The following is a 20,936-nucleotide window of genomic DNA, read 5'->3' on the forward strand; positions in this document are numbered from 1 at the left end:
CCGCCCGCCCCTCGCCGCCGCCGCCGCGGCTCATGCGCGCTCCCCGCCCCGCCCGGCCCGGCCCGGCCCGCCCCGCACCCCGCTCCGCCGCCGGCCCGCGCCGGCCTCGCCTGGCTCCGGCAGCGGCACCGGGAGAGGCACCGGCACCGGCAGCGGGAGGGCGGGACGGGGCAGCGCTCCCCCGGCCGCCCTGACCTGCGCAGGTGCGGGCGGACCCCGGTGCGGGCAGGGCAGCGCTGCGCTGCCCGTGCGGGATGCGGGCAGGGTGCCGGCCTGTCATCCCCTGCTCCGGGGTGTCGCACCCTCCGGGGTGCAGGCAGTGAGTGTCCTGGCTGTCATCTCCCCATCCGGGGTGTGCTGCCTGATGTCCTGCCCTCCAGGTTGTAGGCGGGATACCCTGCCCGTTATCCTGTTCTTCAGGGTGCAGGCAGGGTGACCTGCCTGTTGTGCTGCTCAGCAAGGTGCCCTGCCCGTTATCCTCTCCTCCAGGACATCCTGCCCATCATCTTGCCTTCCAGAGTGCTGGCAATGCCCTGCCTGTTGCCTTCCCCTCCAGGGTGTCCTGCCCATCATCCTGCCCTCCGAGGTGCAAGGGAGAGTGTTCTCACCACCCATAAATCCATCTAACCCTGCGGTGCTCCAGGTCCCTTGCAAAGCCAACCCAGCCCTTGGGAATGATGCTGGGTGCGAGGCTGTCTTGATGCCCATGGGACACTGCCTTTCCCAGCTCCCAGGCCTGGGGTGTCGCCCCTGCAGAGCCAATGGCACACAGGTAGGTACCACAGGGCAGAGCCAGCTTTGGTTACTAGCACTGGGAATAAACAGCCACACCAGGACCCAGCAATAGCCCAGAATGTGGGAAAAACCCACAAATTTTGCCAGGTGAGAGCAAAACCCAGAGCAACCACTGCTTCCAGGGCCACCCTGCTTGACATCGCCAGCTCATGGCTTCTGTGGTGCTGCCAGGAACTGGGAGGCCCTGTGGCACCATCGTGCAAACAAAAAAGCCCAACCCAAGTCGGGAGTTTCCCCGCGGTTTTCCCCTCTTTGTCTCCATTGCGGGGAAAGAGCTTAATTAATGTCTGCAGAGAGCAGGGAAAGCTTGCTGTAATTGCTAGGTATGATTATCGGTGGAGCGGAGGGTGCTCAGCGGGGTGGGAGGGACAGGCACAACCCACCTTCTTTGTATAAAATGAGGCATATCCGAGGCAGCTTCGCTTCCCAGCCAGGGAGCTGCCTGCCCAGAAAGCTTAGCTGGCTGGGGGGGGGCTATTCCCCAGCTCCATATGCCCAGTGGGACCAGGCAGCACCTTCGAGGTCTTCTCCTCGCTGTGGACAGTGCCATCGCTTATCTCTGCATCTCCTGACAGCTGCTCCAGACACACGAGTGCAGAAGTGCCACCATGTTCATTTTCTGCATCCATAAAGCACAATTTTGCATCTCCAGGAATGGGATGAGGGTGAGGGGAGATGGGGTAGCCTGGCCACCCTGGGATTATGCAGGGGCAGGGAGGGTGGCTGGCCATGGGTAAGAAACTCTGAAATAATGCAATATGAAGGCACCCACTGATGCTATTTTCAGGCTCTGCTGAGCAGAGGGGGCCAAGGAATGGACTTGAAAAGAACAGCAAATGTTGAGCAGATGCTGAGGAGCGCTTTGTTTCACATGCAGAGCTGTGCTGGGACGGGCAGGAGGAGGAGGAGGAGGAGGAAGAGCAGCAGAGGCAGCAGTGCTGCTTTCCTCCACGTGCTAACAGGAAACCATTGCATCTCCTCTTGCATCATGGCTTTGTTGCAGAGGCGGGTTGTGGATGAGAGCTCACCTTCACAGGCCAGCACGGTGCTGAGGAGGGGGCCACACAGTGATTCCCCAGTGCTTTGGCCCCTGGGCCACCATTCCCACTGTTCCCACCACTCGAGGCAGGAGGAGGCCAAGGAGCAGCAGCCCGTCAGAGACTGTGGCTGTAAATGCTGTAGAAGGTGGTTGGCAGCAGGGATGAAGCAGTTCAAGCCATTAAGCATGTAAATTAAATTGATACAGACCCCAGGAAGAGGAGATAGGGGAAAAAACAATTACATAGCCAGGATCAGCGAGGTGCTGCCATCCTACACACACTGCTTACATTGCTTCTCCAGCCTCTTGTGGTGGTGTTGAACAGAAGGTCTCCTTGGAGCTGCCCCATGCCTGCTGGGATGCAGCCAGCACAATGACTCCCAGCCTGATCCAGCAATGATCTCAGGTACCCCTGACAAGGGTCAATTCTGGTTGGTAAAGACACCTGGCCAAAAATGAGAAAAAAACACCCTCTTATAGGAAACGCAGGAAAAAATCTGATTTTCTGGATGCAGATCCTCACAGGATGCTGGGATGTGGAGGTAGGAATGTGCCCCTTGCCCAGAGTGGGACAGTCTGATGGGGTATTTACACTTCAAAAGGTAACTTTAAAGCACATATTAGAATCATAGAATCATGAAATGGTTAAGGTTGGAAGGGACCTTAAAGACCATCTAGTTCCACTCCCCCTGCCTTTGGCAGGGACACCCTCCACTATCCCAGGTTGCTCCAAGTTCCCTCCAACCTGGCCTTGAATACTTTCAAGGATGGTGCAGCCACAGCTTCCCTGGGCAACCTGTGCCAGTGTGTGACCCACAGGCTGCAGCAGCACCTTTCAGATCCTTAATATTGTTACAATAATACAGATGCTGGGTCTGCAGAGCCTCTTCCACATTTCCCTGCTTTGGAGACCTCCCAAAAACTCCCACTAGCTGCTGCGCACGTGGGACTGTGCAGAGCCAGCAGCAGCATCTCCACTGTCCAGGTGGTGGGATGCTCAGTGCATGGGACTGGGAGCACTGGGAGCCCAGAGGTCAGCCCATGTCTGCTGAGCCTCATGCACCAGACACAGAGACAGGTGAGGGAAAGGGAACAACCACAATGCCCAGATCCGGATGGAAGACTCGTCCAGCCTCCCCTCCAGCATTCCCTGTCTCCCAGGGCTTTATCCTGGGATAAAGGATCGCAGCCATCTGCTCCATCCCCTTTATCCTTGGAGTGGCGGGGGGGGACAAAGCCCCTGGAGCAGCCACATGCTCACACATCCTCAGGATGGGCTGTGCAGAGGCTGGTCCGGCTGAAGCAGAGCTATTCCTGAACAAAGAGGGAATCACAGCTGGTTTGTGCGGCAGCATCCGGGCCAGCCCCAGCCTCCTCCCGCACGCTGCTCCGCAGCCTGGGCCGCTGATTGGAAACCGGAGCCCGCCATCACTCCGACAGCCGGGAATTATGCTGATGGCTTTTTTTATTATTTTTTTTCCACCCCTCCCTGTGCTTGAATGCACTCAGCAAATACAAGCGAAAGAGGAGAAAAAAGAGGCAAGAGAAAACCCGAACAGATTTAATTTTGGACACGGTGAGAAAGGAAATTGTTGCAGTGCGAAGAGGGAAGGTTAAGGGGGGAAATGCTCCTATCTCAAGGAGAATTGAAGCTCCCAGGGGTCCTGAGGCTGCAGTTTATGATTTACAAGGTCATATTGACGTGGGGGGTAACTGGTCATATCGACCCACAGGGTTCCACTGGGACCCCTCCCAGTCCAGGAGGGCAGGTCTCTGGGGCAGCCACAGCACCATGGAGGGCAGGAGGGAATGCAGAGACGAGGGACAGGACTGGTGATGAAGCTCTGTGGCTTCACCAAATCCTCCCTAGTTTTAGAAAATGCATCCTCTGATGGGAAGTGGCTCAGTTTGGATGAGGGGTGTGAAGGTTTTTCCTGGAGCCCCCCATTAACAGCCTGGGCAAACATGCTGCCTGGGCAAACATGCTGCCTGGGACTGTTGTATCAAAACCAAACCCCAAATCTGGCCTTCCAAAAAAGACTCAAGTGAAACACTGTGAGCGTTCAACTTTGTTTTGCAGCAAAGCTACTGGTGCATCCAGACTGGGGCACAGCTCTAGTCGACCCAAATGATACTAATTTTGGAATTAATAATTTATCTCAGAGCTGTTACTTGCTGCTTGCTGCCTGCTCTCTGGTGGGTCATCCTTGGGAGCTGCTCCAGAAGCTCTCTCCTGTTTACTCCAGCCTTTCCAGCCCCGTGTCCTGTGCTGGGCTGTCCCATGTGCCACCGACCCCAGTGTGAACTGCCAAGGACCTGTTCTGACCCTGCCCAGGTGCTGCCAGCACCTGCACTGCCACAAACCTGGCTCTGTCCCTGTGAAAGTGGCAGCACCACATCTGGATCTGCACCTACCCCCTCCATCTTTGTCCCAGTGAAACCACAGCACCACAGCCATACCCACACCCACCTCTCTCCATCCTTCCCTTCTCCATGTCATGTCCATTGACCCTGGGAGTGTTTCTGGCTCTGGGAAGGAAGAGCTCCCAGAGGGCAGCCAGCAACTGAGAATGAGGACCAAAAATGAAGGAAGTAATATAGGAGAACTAAATGAAATAAAGCAATTATCCCTGCTCTGATACTTTCTAATTAAGGGAACTGTCACCCTTATTAAGAGGCCATTAATTCATTGTCATAAGTCACCACCAGAGTGCAAGTACCAAAAACATGCCTGGGCTGTGGGGAGTGGAGCAGCATTCCCTCCTTCCCATGCCGTTGGCTCCAGCAGCAGTGAGAGATGCTCCTTGAGGCCATGGGGCTGCTCGTGGCTTTCTGCAGGCAGTGGCTGTGCCCACACCCTGGGCTGTGCTTTGGGAAGTTGCAATTTGCCCTGTGGTGCTCAGCCTGTCCTGGGTGTGGATGAGCCCATCCATCTCCACCTGCATCCCTGTGACTGCACGATCCGCCCTGTGCAGTTCAAGTGCATTTGTCTAAAGGATGTAGTGACTTCTCAGTAGAGATCAGCTCTTGGCCACTCTGGGAAGACCAAACTCCCAAAGAATTCCTAAACTATCCCCAACCATGCGGTCAAGGCCGGTGTTTTCCCCAGCACCACCTCCTGCTAACAGCCAGCTCTGTCTTGGCAGCCTCTCATTACGTATTCTGCATGGAGGGCCCCACATCAGCTTAATTAACAAGGTAAGAAAAACGGGACCTTTGAGGAAATCTTAATTATATTATCCATCTCACCCTGAGTGGCACCTGATCCATCCCAACACTGTTCTCAAGTTCATTAGCAATGAATCAAGATTGATTAGTCCTGGATGTGCAGTAAGGACATGCTGGGGCAGAAGACTTGTGCTGCTGTCGCTGTGAGACCCTGCACGTCCACAAGCCCTGTCTTGTCCTCCAGCACCAGGCAGCGGGATGGGGATCAGGGCTATGGGATGAGGCAGACAGAGGTTTGACACTGCTGGGATGAGGCTGCTGGAGCAGCCCAGGAGCAGCTGTTTCACTGTGCCCCTTGCAGGAGCTGGCATCTCACACCTCCCAGGGTTACTCTGATTTAGACCAGTGCTCGGGCAGCCCTGCCAGGCTGCTGCTCACTTCCAGGGATGGGGCATCCGCAGATTCTCTGGGCAATCTGTGCCAGGGCCTCACCAGTCTCACAGGCAAGAATTTCTTTCTAATATCCAATCTAACTGTGCCCTCTGCCAGTCTGAAGCCATTCCCCCTTGTCCTGTCACTCCATGCTCCTGTCCAAAGTCCCTCTCCAGCTCTCTTGGAGCCTCTTTAGGCACTGGAAGGTGCTCATAGGTCACGCTGGAGCCTTTTCTTCTCCAGGCTGAACAACCCCCTCTCTCTCAGCCTGCATCCATAGCAAAGGTGCTCCAGCCCTTTGTGTCCCTGTTTGAGACTTGCTCCAACAGCTCCACATCCTTCTGATGTTGAGGGCCCCAGAGCTGCAGGCAGCACTGCATGTGGGCCCCCCCCAGAGCACAGCAGAGGGGGAGAAACCTCCCTTATCCTGCTGCCCATACTGCTGGGGATGCACCCCAGAGTTGGCTTTCTGGGCTGCCAGCACACGTTCCACGCTCACATCAAGGTTCCCATCCAATGATTTGGGGTGGTTTGTAATCCTCCCTGGGCATCTGATGGGATGACAGGGTCCTAATTAGATTGAGCAAGCAATCCACTGGGGACAGGATTCCGATTTAAACTGGCTCCAGCTCAGCAGAGCCGGTGGCAGGAGCTGACACCCCCCTGCTCAGCACACTGTGTCCTCTCACCCCGTGCAGCCAGGGACAGCGCAGGCTCCTTCAGCACTGGGCGTGAATTTCAGTGTCAGAGGAATGGGGATCGTTTCCTGCATCAGAGCTGCAATCAGCAGCGTTTCAGAGCTGGAGGTGTCTGCATCATCAAGCCGGGCTCAGTAATTACTCAGACAAATTTGCATACATTTTCTATGGGCATCTCTGCTGGCTTTTTTATTTTCTGCTTGAAAACCTTGCTGGAATCTGCAAACCGCCTCTACCACTGGGAATGGATTGCTGGATTGTTCTTTTGTAAGACAGGAAGATGCTGAACATTATCCTTGATGCCAGCAATGCATTGTCCTGATTATTGCAAAAAATGTCCACCAAAAAAAAGTGGTAAAAAAGTTTATCAGAGACAGAAGTCACGTGCTCTGTGAGTGGCTATTGCCTGACCCTGTCCCCCAGTGCTGCTGCCTGTATCCTCCTGCCTGCTGCAGGGGGCTGACTGATACTTGCTAGTGTTTTCTGTTTGCTTTAATTGTTGTCTGGTTTTAATATTGCATGAATCCCCGCCCAATTCATCTGTGTTTCATTGTCTGGCGCTGTTTGTTTTGGGGCAGTGCCTGGAATACCACTGGCAGATAAGAGCTGGACAAGTAGAAGGTATTTTTCTTGCTCAGCAGAAGCTGAGAAGTGACCGAGCTGTGCCTCGGTCCGAGAACCTGAGCATCCATCTCCCTCCAGTTTCCAGGGTTCTGGTGCAGCACCCCCCAGGTTCTTGCCCGTGGGGAGGACTGTGCTGCCTTGGATCCACCACGCAGATGGATTTGTGCTGTGCGCCCAGAGCTACCAAAGGCAAAGCTGTGTCAGGGCTGCTCCACATGAATCCTGCTTCCCTGGGCAGAGTCCTGGGTGCCCCTCGGGCAAGCCAAGGGGATTAGATGGCAGCAGACACTGGCCCAGAATGAGAGCAGTGCTCCAGAGCCAGCCTGGAAGGATGTTCTGCTCTCACCACCGCCATCCTCGCAGAGCAGGGGACTGGGGGCAGGACAGCATCCTCCTGCCTGTCTTGTGAGTATTGTTTCACCTGGCTCCTCCAGCCCCATCCTTCCCTGGTGGGTCTCAGAGGGACACCCCAGCAGGGCTGTACTTGGAGTTCCATCCAAGTGCACCGGTGGTGTTTCTGCTTTCTTCTGTGTCTCCTTTCTTCCATGTGGAGAAGGAGCTGGAGGGAGCCAGAGCACAGCCCAGCAGAGGTGAACATGACACATGGGGACACCACAGCAAAGGGCAGCTGGGCTTTGGGGCAGGACCTGGGCGGGGACTCTGCCTTTCCCAGAGGGTCCGGGGCAGCCCCAGCACTGCTCTGTGTGCCACAGCTGCATTAAGAGCCAAATCTCCACCAGCTTACTGCATGAGCCCAGCTGGAGCCTGGAGAAGCCATTTCTCCCTGTGCAGCTCCGAAGCTCTGGAGAGAAGCTCAGTATCTCCCTCTAACGATGCGCAGACACCCGGCAGCCGTCCTTTGCTCTCTGGGGTGCTCGACATTCCAGCCACACCGCAGCCCCCTGTGCCCCCCCACCACTCCCACTGCCCCCCCAGCACTCACCGCCAGGGCAAAAACAAACCCTGCGGGGGGGAGATAGGCTTTTTCCTGTCTTTTCTTTCCTATTCGTAAAATTCAATAAATTCTCCCAGCTCTGTTGATCATGAGTCTCTAGTGAGGTGAGAAGAGCCAATTTTGCTGCATATTTGAAAAGGTCAGTACGGGTAGAGTAAAAAATTCCAATTTCCGTGTCCTGGGGTGCTGGGGGCTGCACACAGGAAAGCCCTGGAGCTGGTTCCCTGCAGATGGAGCCAGGGGGTCACAGACCCCCGACCCCCAGAGAAGAGGCATGTCAGTCATGTGGTCTGGGTTGCTGTGCTGTGAGCACCAACCAGATTATGCCTTCCAGGAGAAAATTCGGATTTTGGATATCTGCAGGCTTTGCCTTCAGACCAGCACCAAACCTCTGCTCTGAGGGTGACAGATGTGTGTGGAAAATTTCACCGGCAGTGCTGGTGCTGTTGGGATCACTCAGCTGCAGGAGAGAGAACCCCCGTGCTTGGATCTAAGTACTATTTGGTGAATCTGTTATCCAAAGCAAAATGGTTTGAGAACCAGATTTTTTTTCTGAGATATTTCCATCACCTGAACCTTATACAATTCCTCTGGGGTTTCAGTGCAGTCACCGCAGCCAGAGCCCAGGGATGCTCCATTCATCCTGCATCCTGCACTGCCCCACCATATCCCTCCCTCACAGCAGAACCTATGATCCCAAATTCCCCCACTGTCCCCATTTAGCCACATGCCAGCAAAGATGAGAAGCTTCTTACTTCTCAATTGTTCTGTGGAGCTGCAGAGGAAATAAATGCTGGCAAACCCCCAGGCTGAGGCTCGTTCCCACAGGACTGTCATCAGGACCCCTGTCCCACATGGAGGTGCTTGTCCCAGGGGATTTAGGGCTGTACACATTTCCTGAGCATATCCAGGAAGGGCTGAAGGGACCAAACTCATGGCGCAAGTTCAGACGTGGGAAGAGTTGGAAAAGCAGTGAGTTAAAATAACAGTCTCTAATTTATTACCAGCAGAGGAGCAGGTGGGTGGGTGCCTGGCTGGGGGGCACTGTGACCTGCCTCCACATCCCAGTGCCCCAGGGACTTTGGGGTGCTGCTCTTTTTGGACCCCCATGATCCACAGCCCTGCCCTCATCACTGGAGGAGGACCGTGGGGAGGTGATAGCATCCACCCCACCCCCAGATCCTATTTTACACATGGGTGTTCCTTACCTGCCCACATGAGCAGCCTGTGGCTCTGGACAGGGCGGTATAGTGAGTGGAGGGGTATAACAGCAAACACCTTCACCTTATTGATGGTGAAGGTCATCAGGAAGGCGCCTGGGTTTGGTGGCACCATCGCCAGCCCCTGGGCAGGAGGTCAGGATGAGCACCTGCCAATGCCTGGTGGAGCAGAGCTCTTCAGAGCTGGTGGGAGCACGGAGAGGAGCAGGACTGGGCATCGGTGTTGGGGGTACCTGGCACCCAGTAATCCCCCATCCTCACCCGGGGCAGCACCCACACAACCCGGCAGCATCCACGTCTGCTCCCACTGGCCCCTGCATGGGCTCCCCCCTCTGCCCACGGATGAAGGACGATCTCCTGGTGCAGCTCCCTCCAGGCCACAGCACCCTCCCAGTGCATCCATCCTGCCTTTACTTCCAGATTTTCCAGCTCTGATGACTCAGCTCCATTTTTAACTCACCAAGTGGAGCTGAGTGCTGGGGTCTTGGCCCTGCTTTGAATTTTTTTGGCTGGTTGGATCATCTTATTTGCTGCTGATAACGTCACCTCCTCGGACGCTGGAAGACAGCCCAGTCTGATGAGAAAACTAAAACTCTCTAAATAAGCTCCGAGGCACGGATACAAGTTGCCGAGTGCTGGGATATTGCCCACGTGCATAATGCTTCAGTGTCCTGCACGTGGCTCTGAGCTGTCCCAGGAATCACCATGTTCCCTTTCCCCACAGCACTGAGCCATGCCTGTTGCCATCTCCTTTTTTCCATCTCTTTCCCTGTGAACCATCAGGCTCAGGTGGGTGAAAGTTCATCATCTGTCCCAGCAGCCGCTTGGCTAATTTTCCTCCAGCCAAGAGCCATGTCTGCTGGAAGAAACATTCCATCCCTGCACAGGAATGTATTCCTTTAAAAGAAAAAGAAGGAAGAAGCAGGAGAGGAGCCCCAGAGTGTCTGGGAAGCTGTCTCTTCGTATTCCAAGCGTGTGGCTCAGGTCTCGTATCGGCGGTGCACAGCCCATCCCAGCGGAGCTCGGTTCACAGTGTTGGTGCAATCTGCCAAACAGACGGATCAGCTAGGAGACATTTCCAAAAGAAGCTGGAACAAGGTGGGAGAGGAAGGAATAAACAGCCTGCAGGGTGGCACATCCCAGCTCACCCACTGCCAGCCCCGGAGAACCTCGTCCCTTCCACACAAAACGGCACTGACGGATTTTGGGCTGTGTGTGGCAGCCTGGCCCTGCGCACCACGACTCATCCCTTCTCACCGCAGTCCAGCCCTGGAGCCTCCCCCTGCCCGGCCCCCCGCCTGCCCTACCTTGGCTGAGCAGCTGCAGGTTCCGGACCTCCTCGCGCACCTGGAGCTGCAGGACCTGCTGCAGGACCTCCTGCCGCTGCGCCTCCAGCGCGATCCCCATGCGCTGCAGCTTCTCCCCGTTCAGCCGCAGCAGCGCCCGGCCTGCAAACACGGAACCGCTTGGTGCCCGCCAGTGGCCCTGTGGGGGACCCCAGGAGAGGGGAGCCCATCAGCAGGCAGGGATGAAAGAAATCCTCAAGTGCTCTTTCACTGCTCACAGGGATGGGGAAGGGCATGGAGAGACAGGACAAGGGAGAACGGCTTCGCACTGACAGAGGGCAGGGTTAGATGGGATATTGGTAAGAAATTCTTTACTGTGAGTGTGGTGAGGCACTGACACAGGTTGCCCAGACTAGCTGTGGCTGCCCCACTCCTGGAAGTGTTCAAGGCCGGGTTGGACAGGGCTTGGAGCAACCTGGGATAGCAGAAGGTGTCCCTGCCCATGGCAGGGGGTTGGAACGAAATGAGTTTTAAGGTCCCTTTCAACTCAAACCATTCTGTGGGGCTGTGATTCATGGCCTCACTTTCAGAGAGTGCCAGGGGACAGCTCCATGCCCCCAGTCTCTGACAGGTACTGCCACCACAATCGTGTAACCCACCCCTGCAGGCAGCAGCTTTCCATTTCTCCGCTCCACCTCCCACATGAGGAGATGTTTTTTGAGCGCAGGGTCCCCACATGGGCTGGCCATCCCGGGGGAATGGGGGTGCCCATCACAACGCATTAGCACTCCAGTCCCTGCCGAGCCACTCTCCTCCAGTCTGGGGGCTATTAGACAAGGGATTTAAAACCAGCTTTTGTCCTTGCTTCCCAGCGTACACTCACTAATGCTGCCTTTGTTACCCAGGCAAGAGCTGGCTGAGTTCTTGCATTAGGGCTGTGCATCCCTCCCGGGCAGCTCCAGTGCTCCTCTCCCTGCCGCTGTCCCCTGGACCTGGCAGAGCTCTGCCCTCTAACACAGAGGTCAAAGCCACTGTCCTCAGGGAGCAAAGAGGAGGGAGCAGGTCTGAGAAGTGGGTCATCTCCAAGGACTTGGTTGGGAGTTGGATTCAGAACTGGACAAAGGCATCTGCAACTTGGACTCTTACTGGGCAGAGCTTTTCCTCTTCTGCAGAAATTTTCAGTATTTAAAAAACTACAAAAATATTATTATATTAATGTAGGTGAGGAGAAGAGACTTCTCCATCTTATAAACCAATTTATCCTCCTTTTAAACAACTTCCAGCCCATCCTGGAGCTCACGCCAGGGGCAGATGCCTCCTGCCCAGCCCGGATCAGTGTCCCTGTATCCCCTGCTCTCACGCTGGCTGCATCTCGTGGGGAGAAATGGGCAGAATATCCATCTTCTGAACCATGAACCTCCAAACAGCCATTTCCCAGGAGCATGTTCTAATGGAAATTAGTCCAGCTGAGAAGTGAAGGACACACCGTACCTGTGATGGCGTGGTGGGAGAAAGCCTCGACGTAGATGAGATAGTTGTGTGGGCAGTGTTTCTTCAGCCATTTGCACACATCCTGCTGGGTCCAGAGCACCACCGGCTTGACCAGGCTGCCCAGCGTGGGGCTGGTGTGGTAGATGCCATAGTGGTCACAGCCACGGCCCTGAGGGGAGTGTGAGGGAAGGGGGTTAGTGGGATTCAACACTGCGAGGAGGAAAATGGCTGTCAGTCCATGGGGATGGGGGAGAGGCTGGTTGGCTGTGTAGGATTGTGGTGATGCTGGCAGACTTCAGTTCTGCACCCTCTGGAGTCTCTGGGATCACCCTGACATTGCAGTGTCAGAGGAACCAGTGAGGGAGGTGATGGGAGGGAGGATGGGAGGTTGAGTTGGGGTCCTACCCTATATAGACCCCACATCTGAAATTCCCCAGCCCTCCTGCTGCAGACAAGAGACTCAGTCCAGCTCCCCTACACATCTCCCAGCCCAAGAGAGCGTTGTACAGGGTCAGGAGATGTCCTGGGGGGTCCCCAGGGTCCCCTCCTCACCCGGCAGAGAAAGGCACTCGCTGGCAGCTCTGTGGGGATGGAGCCAGTGAGGTTCTGGGGGACAGCAGGAACTGGTGCAAAGCCATCCCCAGCAGATGTTGGTACTGGTGCAAATTCATGCCCACCAGAAATCCCCGGGAAAGCAGCCAGCAGCCAGCTGGTACCCTGGAACAGGAGGGACTCTCCCTTTCTCTCCATCTCAACCCCCTCCAGTCCTGAACTGATCAGCCACAATGAGGTCCTGCAGCCTCTCAGGTGTCTAAAGCCGCTTCTGAACCCCACAGCCCATTCTTGAGGTGCCACCCTGCCCAGAGACACCTGGGATAAAGCAGGGTCACAGTTCTCAGCACACCAGCATGGCCACTCTCCACCTCCCGCAGAGCTCTGCCACGCACAGTAACGAGTGATACCCACAGGGAGACAAGGCTTGTCTGACAGCATCCCTAAATCCCACCTTCCCTGCCTTCCTTTAGCTGCCTGCTGCAGTGGCCAGTCTCATTGTGAGCCACTCAGTCTCACCCTGAGCCACAAAGTAGCTCCGATTCCTCTCCCACATCACAGCTACTCCGGCCTCGTGAGGTCATTGCAGCCTGGATTTGTCTTGTACAGAGCAACCCAATTGTCTTGAGCTGTAACTGCACAGGGAAACAAGCCTGCTTCTCCCAGGGAATCCTCAAGGTTGTTTGGAAAATGGGTCTGGAGGATGCAGGAATCTCCTCTTCCCTGGTTTTAGCACCCAGGAAAGATTGGTGAGCTCTCTGCTGCTGGTGATGCTGAGACTTCATCCTGGAGCAGCACCAGCAAACATCGCTGCTCCAAAGCATCTCCTTGTGCCCAACTGCAGGGACTGTCCTGGGCTGGATCACAGGCAAGTGGGTGTAGAAAAGGGGTCCCTGCTGCCCACATCACAAAGGGACTGGGTTAGGAGGGCTCACTCATGCCCAGGACACGGCAGGGGCAGGGCAGGAGCAGCAGTTGATGCAGGGACACACCGGCACGGGAAAGGTTGTCAGTGCGTATGCCAACATCGACCTCTGTGTGAGAACACTGGCTAATTAAGCATGTCTAATAGAGGAGCAGGGATAATTAGCGCAACAGGGACTCCAGACATCCCGCGGTTACTGAAACTAATGACACGTTCCTGAGAGATGCCGGAGAGGAGGCAGTGGAGGGCAGTGGAGGGTCTGGGATGTGTTCCCTGCCCCGTGCCAGGCATTGCTCCCACTGAGGAGCCCGGCCAGCCTGGTCGAGCTGCTGCTTGTGCCCAGGGATGCGTTTGGGCTTGGAAAGGCGCTTTTCCTCAAGCAGAGCTCGCTGGGAACATTCAAGCAAGAGGGAAGAAGTCAAAGTTGGGAGGCTGTACATTAATAACCAAGGAGTCCATCTCCAAAGCAGATGGAAAAATGCGGTAGACAGTGCACACAATTCGGTTTCCTAACCAAACCCTCATCTTTGAGGGAGACCCCGGCATCTGCCCGGCTCTCCCAGACGCATCCCGGGAGTCGCCTGCCTGCGGGAGCAGCCCCAGCCCGCGCCGGCTGCGCGGCTCCTTCACACTCGGCTGAGCGCGCCGGAGAGCGTGCCGTGGGGAGGAGGAGGAGGCGGCGATTCGCTCTGGATTCACTAACGAGTAATGATGAGAAGCGGAGGGGCTGGGGGGAATAACAACCAGCTTCCCGGGAGCTTACTGCGAGCTTCCCACAGCTATTATCCAACTAACCCTCTGAGGCATGGGGGAAGAGGTGACAAACAACTGGCAATTTCCCTGGGCACGCACACGGCCGCACGCGCTTCGCTCATCAGACACAGCCCTGCGCCGGGGACCATCCCGGCATCCCTAAATCCTGCGCTGCCTGGTTGGGGCTCATCCTCCCCTCCCATGGAGGGTCCCCAAGGGAGTCCTGCACTCCCCAGAGGGGCAGGGAAGGTGTAAAGGATCATGGGTTCGTTTTCCAGCCGGCTGAGCTGCGCTGTCTCTCTGATAAACTCTCAGCCATGAATATCGAGCACCGGTGTGGAGGAGAGCAGCCAGGAGGGCTGGGAGGCTGCTCTGGCGGGGAGGCAGGAGGTGGCTGAGGAAGCCGGGGGGGGGGGGGTTGGAAGCCATTCCTGGGATCTGCAAGGAACAATTTGCATCACCTCCTTTTGCTCGGGCATGTTTCCTTGCTTACAGCAAATTAAAAACCTTTCTCTCCCTAAATCCGTCTGGTCGCCACACAGAAGTGGAGGAGGGAGAGCCATGATGAGCACAGCTGGCAGCAGAAGGGCAGCTGGAGAGCAGCTGGAGTGTCCCTCTGCAGGAGCCACGTGGGCATCTGGAGGTGATGGGGACAGTACCACCAGCACATGGGACATTGTATCCATTGCAGGGTCCCTGCTCCCCTCTGATCCCAAACCAGCTGGGCCCATGCAATGAAAAAGCATTTCCATGTTGGGGGCTGGAAGCCTGGCAGTTGGATTTTCCCCATTTTCTTTTTAGCAGTCACTGGCTGGATGTGCTGCCTCTAAACACCACTCCAGGGTGTTATGGGGGGGGGCTGGAAAGCACCAGGAGCCACATGCAGGGAAGATGCTCCTTCCTGTGGCTGTACAGCAGTGAATGGATGGAAGACTTTGGCTCACAGCCTCCTTAATACAATAAAGTTCCAAAGTTTAGGAGGACAATGGCCCAAACATGGCTAGGAGACATACACAAACGCTCAGGCATTTTAAGGCATTATAAAGAATTTGGTTCTGGCACATTTACTGCAAAATTAAGTCCCAGCTACAGCTGTGGGGGGGAGGTGATGCACAGAGGGGAGGTGACACACAGAGGGGAGGTGACACACAGAGCTCACCCCAGCACAGCCCTCAGCCTGATGACCATACTTAAATTATTATATTTATGTATATTACTATAATCAAATGCCCGATAATCACAAGGGCTTTCAGCAAAGTGGGATCTGAAGGCCTGATCCCGCAGGGAAAGAGGAGATGCTCCTGCGGGCAGTCGCTGGGCCGGTGGACGTGAGGAGCTGAGTTCCCCTTGGCACGCCCGGGGTGGGATCCCGGCGGTACCTGCGAGCCCTCGGTGCCCGGCTGGCGCAGGAGTTTGACGGTGCGGCCGCCGTCGGGGCGCTGGCTCCGGCCGTCGTGCCAGGTGAGGCTGCTGCCCGGGTTCCGCTGCAGGCGGTAGCTGAGGTTTTCGGCCGACACCGTGTGCTCCAGGAGGCTGCGGCAGAAGCTGAAGTGGGCGGTGGCGGCGGCAGCGGCTGCAGAGGGAAGGGGGATGAGAGATGGCCACGGTGACCGTCCACCCCGCGCTTGGGCACCCAAAAATGCCTCTTCTGCCCCACAGGACCTGATAAACTCAGGCTGTGGCCTCCTCCTCCAAATTCCCCCCATTCCTTCCTTCCTTTCCCATTGCCAGGGAGAAAACCCACCAGCCTAGGAACCCGCCAGCTGGCACCAGGATCCAGCAGGCACCCAACAAGATGTTTGCCCACACAAACCCCTCACAAGCAACGCTTGTTTTGACACCAGCCAGCCGAGCAGACGTGGGGCCTGCAGCTGATCCCAACACGTGGTTAGAACCTCCTGCTCGTCACTGCCACCCTGCCGGGACAGGAACTGAGAGGGGGCCACATTCCATGGACCAGGCTGAGAGCAAACTGCCACCACTGAGGGAAGGGGAGCAGTGAAACCCACCCTGGGCAGCCCGATGGGAAAGGGGATGGAGGCTGGTCCCCCCAGCACAGAGCATGGGTGCTTGGGGATGGCTACTGGGCACTCCATGGATGGTCAAACGTGCCAGCCCATCAGTGATGACCACAAAGAGCCATTTACACGCAAGTACTTATTGTCCCTTATTCATAGAATATCCTGATTTGGAAGGGACCCACAAGGATCCTCGAAGTCCAGTTCCTTCTGTTATAACAAGCTGGAGGTATTGGGGTTGCAATGAGGATGCAAACCTTTCCTTTGGAGAGGGGTGAAGGGATCTGGCTGCTGTGGGAGGAGGGGTAAGTGGGTATTAGGGGCTCACGCTCTGTCTGCTCCAGATAAAAGCCAGACGGCTTGACATAAGCAGCTCTGATCCGCAGAAGCAAAGACCAGAGCATCCCCCAGCTCACCTGCTCCCACCACGGGGAGCTGGGCAAGTCACAAACCACCTCCAAGAGCAGAGCAGCATCTGAAGGAGATCCACCTTTGGGATAACCCACCCTGGGAGAGCAAAAATGCTGGAGAAACGCTGATGCAGCTCATTTTCCTAATTAGTGGGTTTTAAGAGGAAAGAGGTTTCAAAAGGACAGCTCGAGCACACCTTCATGTAAGAGAACAGCCAGCAAAAAAAAGTCAAAATAGAAAAAAAAGAGTTGTCCATGTGTCCCAGGATACCCAGATCATATCACACAATGTTGCTTCTCAAACACACCAAGTGACAAGCATTGCCATGGGGAAACTGAGGCAGGGAACCTGTCCGATGGCTGGGGAAGTGATTGCATGGAAACCATGCCAAAGCAAGATCCACGGAGAGGCTCGGTGGGGAGCAGAGGCAGGACTGGCAGGGGTGGTCTCTGTGTCTGTCTCAAAGCATGGGGATGTCTCTGATGGCTTCCGAAAGCCCCAGACACCCTGAACCTGGTGGGCAAAGTCTACACCAGGCTGTGCTCCCTCCAGCCAAGGGTTCCCGATGCTCTCTCCATGCCACTGGCTGTCCTGTCCTCAGCATCCCGAGCACTCAGACCTGACACAGCCACTCTGGGATACCCCCAAGCTGGAAACCGTCCATCCCACCGGCTGTTGTGGCAGATATGGACACAGCCGGTCTGGAGGGGCTGGTGCCAGAGCTTCTTTTGGCTGTGCTGGGGCTTCCCCAGGACTCGCTGTAGGGAGCAGAGGAAAGGGGGCTCTGGCCATCAGCAGGACCCATATCCATAGGGATCTGTGGAGCATCTGCCTCTAGCAGCAGGACATGGGCATCTCCGCTCCTCCAGCAAACACAGCTAGAGGTGAGAGAGGAGGAGTGAGGAGGTGAGGGAGCAGATGAGAAAGAGGGGTGAAAGACAAAGGGAACAACAAGCCAAGAAGAAAGGCAGGGCAGGGAGCATCGTCGGCAGAGCTCCCTATTGGGGTGGGCAGTGACTGCCCTGGAGCCAGAGGCTCTGGCAGCTCCTCTGCCAGCTCCTCTGGCAGCTCCTCCACAGCCTCGTCTCCCCCAGTCCAGCCCTCGGGTTCCAACTTTCCAATCGCCTGGCAGCATTTGACATGGGTGAGGGTAAGGTGGTGCTGAGCAGGGAGTGTTTTGGAGCAAGGGAAGGATGGGGACAGAGGAGCCCCGTGGCAGGGCAGCCCTGGGCTGGGGACATGCGGGGTAACATCCAACACAGGCTTTCCTCTTCTTCCCATGCCCTGCACAGGGAGTAACCACAGCATTCCCAAGAGCACTCAGCCACCCGCCATCCCCTCTGCTCCTCTGCCAAGCCGGAGGCTGTGCCCGCCGGCCAGGGATGTACATGCAGCATCTCCCACCAGACTCGCTGACCCTGCTGCTCCCCAGCCATGCCCTGCACCCCCCAGCCGCTCCCTGGAGACCCCTCACCTGGCTCGGGTGGTCCCTGCGAGCTGCGGATGGTGGAGACGCAGCAGAGGGATGGCCGGCCCTGCTGCATCTCGGCGGGAGGAGGGATGCGCGTGAGCGCTCGGCACCGCTGTCACGAGTGCGGCTCCATCCCTGCCTCCCCTCATACCTCGTCCACACCTGACTGACTTCCCCGATCGCCTCCCTCCCACTGCCACTGAGCGCTGGCTGCAGGCTCATCCCAGCTCCGGGCAGCCCCGAGCGGGTTTTGAATGGAGGGGGGGTGAATTATGCCCCCTCCCCACTGCCCCGTGGGCGTTTGATCCGGAGAGATGTTCGGTGCTTTACTCGCATGCTCCCGCCTAATCCCGCGGCAGGGCCAGCTGGGATGGACAGGAAGCCTGAGGGGCTGCTGCAAGAGACATTTGACCCACCGGGCATCAAAGTGCCCTGGGGCTGAGCGGAGCCGTAGCATGAGTATCGCAGCACTGGGGTCACTGGTGGCTTGAGGCATTTGGGATGCAGGAGGAAAAGAAAGAGGCACTAAGATGAAAAGCAGCCTTCCTGGGAAGGGGCTACAGGGCTCAGTGTGGGCTGCACCTGCTCCCAGCCAAAGCTATCGTGGTTATGGCCATGTTGGGGTCCGGGCAGAAGGGGGGTGCCCGCAGAGGCAGTGTGGGTCAGAGAGCAAAGGCTGTGCTGAACCCTGAAAGGAGCTGCAGGAGTCTCCAGGCTGGATGGGTCCGAGCCAGAGTGGGGAAGGGAGTGCTCAGCTTTGGTTCCCAAACAGTCACTGTGACCCCACTGTTCCAAGTCCCCGCGAGCTGGTCCATGATCCCTGCACCACGTTTGCCAGTCCCCTGCGATGGACACCCCACTGCCTGTTTGCCGCCAGGGAATCACTGCTGGCTCGTTTCCATGGCTCTTTGATCCATTTCGGGCATGTCTCCAGCCTCTCAGGGCAGGATGGGGGGAGGCCAGGTCCGGGTCACCACAAGGGGACCAGCAGCGGTGGGACAGGGTCAGCAGCAGTGGCAGGGACAGACGCCGCTCCCTCCCCTCGCCAGGCTGCTCCCGCTCCCGTTCCCTCTCCAGACACTTTTATGGCTAGTGAAACGTGAGCGCTGGAGAGGCTCAGAGCAGCAGCAGCCGCTGCTGGGGAGAGGGAAGGGAAACCTCCTGGGGATGGAGACACCTCGGGGCGGGATGTGGCAACATGCAGCAACAAAAGCATCTCCTGGTGACTTTCACGGATGCTTCCTGCTCGCAGGTGACCGGGACCTGCCCGGGGGACACGGCAGCAGGCAGCCAGGCTGCAGGAGGAGCAGGCAGGGGCACAGCGAGGGGAGTTCAGTGCCTGGACAGGCAAAGACTGCCTGAAGCCTTCTCCCAGTGTCTTTGATACCATCACACGCGTGGGTGTCCCAGAGACCTGCCCTCCAGCTGGGGACATGTATGCAGGCAGCTGTGGCGGGGGCAGCCGGGCTTCCTGAGGTCAGACAGGCTTCCCGGGATTAATGGGAGAAGCTTGAAACAAGCTTCATAAGGAATGAAATCCCTTCGTTGGTTTTCCTGGTTCCCCGTGTCGAACCTTAAGGGCGGGTCATCACACCGTGTTTGCCAGGAGGACGATTCAGGGAGCTGGTCATTCACTCTTGTGTTCCTCCAGGCAGGTGAGGGGTGAATGGGACCAGAAATCCCTGAAAACTCCTAGGAAGGGGAATCCACTCTGCTCGCGGGGCAGCTTTGTGAAGGACTCATCTCGCTTTTAGAGGCATCTGCCTGAGCCATGAGCCCGGCTGGCATTGCCATTGCCATTGCCCTTGTCCTCTCCATCCCTTTCATGTGGCTTCACCCTGGTGCAGGGCAGAGGTGCTGCTTGCACTGGCAGAGTCCCCAGGGATGATCATCCCAATGACACTCTCTGGAACCCCCAAACACATCCCCTCTTAGAAGCTGTGCCTACAGGATGTCCTTATGGACCAGATCCTGCCCTGACCCGTTCCCTAAGACCTGCTGACCTCGAAGACTATGAAACCAGATTCAGAGAGGACTGAGACTCCCTCCTGCCTCTTCGGGTTCCCCTAAGGTGTATTCTGCTCAGGCCCTGGCTGTGAAGAGCATCAACCCAGTGCTTCCCTCTGAAGGTGAGAAGTGGTGAGATGGGAGACTGGTGCAGGAACAGAGCTCATGCTGGTGGCTGCTCAATGCTGGAGCCTCCTGAGGATGGAGGAGGAAGGGAACAAAAGGCAGATGTCCTTTCCGTCCTCCCAGTGCAGCACGATGGGTGCCCGGGGCAGACAAAATTGGGGAGTGGGCAGGGTTTCTGGGGTGACTGTGCATGTCTTTGGGGGTGTCTGTGCTCCTGAGCCCTGAATGGGTATTGCCAGGAGGTCCCTGAGCACCCCAGGACAGCGGATCTCTGTAGGGTTGGGCACCCAGGAGAGTGTGGGCAGTAGGCAGGACCTCAGGGCAGCTCTGAGCAGGTTCTCCTGGCAGGAGGCAGGTGTGGGAGCCCACAGGCATGGACACCCCTGCCTGCAGTGAGCTCCCTTCCACCATGACACACTCTTCCCAGGGGTTCTATCCAGCTCCAGCTACCCCGGGCCCACCTGCCCTGCCCTCACACCTGCATCCCTTCTCTCTAGCCAAATTTCCCAGCCCATTTTGCTGTTACCCCACAATACGGGGGGTAGGGCATTGGTCCAGACCCTCCCCGGAATGTTGAGGGCAGCAAAGGGGGATGTGGAGGCACTGACTGAGCCCAGGGATGGAGAGGGCAGCACTGGGGGGGTTGAGAGTGGGCAGACCCGCGGCATGGAGGGGGCAGCGCCAGGGCAGGGATGAAGAGCAGACCCCCCGGGATGGAGAGGGAAGCATCAGGGGATGGAGGGCGGGCAGCCCCCCGGATGGAGCGGGCAGCCCTCCAGCTCCGTGCCCGCCGCGTTCGGGGCTGGGGGAAGCTCGTCCCGCCGCGCACCTGAGCCCACCCCCACCTTCCCGCGCCCGGTACCTTCCATGTCCTTGGGCCGGCCGCAGCTCATCCTCCGGCAGCGGGGCCGCGCTCGGGCGGGGACGGAGCCCCGCGCCCCCCGCGCCGCCGCCGGCACCGGGCG

At 57.1% G+C, this 20,936-nt stretch overlaps 1 protein-coding gene across 4 annotated transcripts; it reads right to left on the bottom strand.

Moving 5' to 3' along the window:
- Positions 1-8,688: 8,688 nt before the first annotated feature.
- SAMD10 (sterile alpha motif domain containing 10) lies at positions 8,689-20,936 on the bottom strand. Of its 4 annotated transcripts, none has more exons than XM_064673982.1 (5): positions 20,834-20,936; positions 15,318-15,511; positions 11,709-11,877; positions 10,239-10,379; positions 8,689-9,976 (listed from the first exon to the last, which is right to left on the bottom strand). In XM_064673982.1, the coding sequence occupies exons 1-5, from the start codon at positions 20,862-20,864 to the stop codon at positions 9,912-9,914; spliced, it is 600 nt and encodes a 199-aa protein (XP_064530052.1). In that variant the 5' UTR covers positions 20,865-20,936; the 3' UTR covers positions 8,689-9,911. The 4 variants fall into 4 exon arrangements, with proteins under 4 accessions (XP_064530052.1, XP_064530055.1, XP_064530051.1 ...); XM_064673985.1 differs by having other exon boundaries at positions 8,689-10,019; XM_064673981.1 differs by lacking the exon at positions 20,834-20,936 and adding an exon at positions 17,842-20,545.

Source organism: Pseudopipra pipra, chromosome 17, assembly GCF_036250125.1.
Source record: "Pseudopipra pipra isolate bDixPip1 chromosome 17, bDixPip1.hap1, whole genome shotgun sequence".
In the NCBI taxonomy this organism is placed as follows: Eukaryota; Metazoa; Chordata; class Aves; order Passeriformes; family Pipridae; genus Pseudopipra; species Pseudopipra pipra.

Bases quoted from the DNA above. Each gene is read 5' to 3' on its own strand.
- SAMD10 (XM_064673981.1), bottom strand. From the start codon at position 17,911: ATGCAGCAGGGCCGGCCATCCCTCTGCTGCGTCTCCACCATCCGCAGC. The intron at 11,878-15,317 runs GTACCGCCGGGA...CACTCCCCTCAG, and splicing joins CGGGCACCGAGGGCTCGCAG to GGCCGTGGCTGTGACCACTA. The intron at 10,380-11,708 runs GTACGGTGTGTC...CCGTGTTTGCAG, and splicing joins CTCCCACCACGCCATCACAG to GCCGGGCGCTGCTGCGGCTG.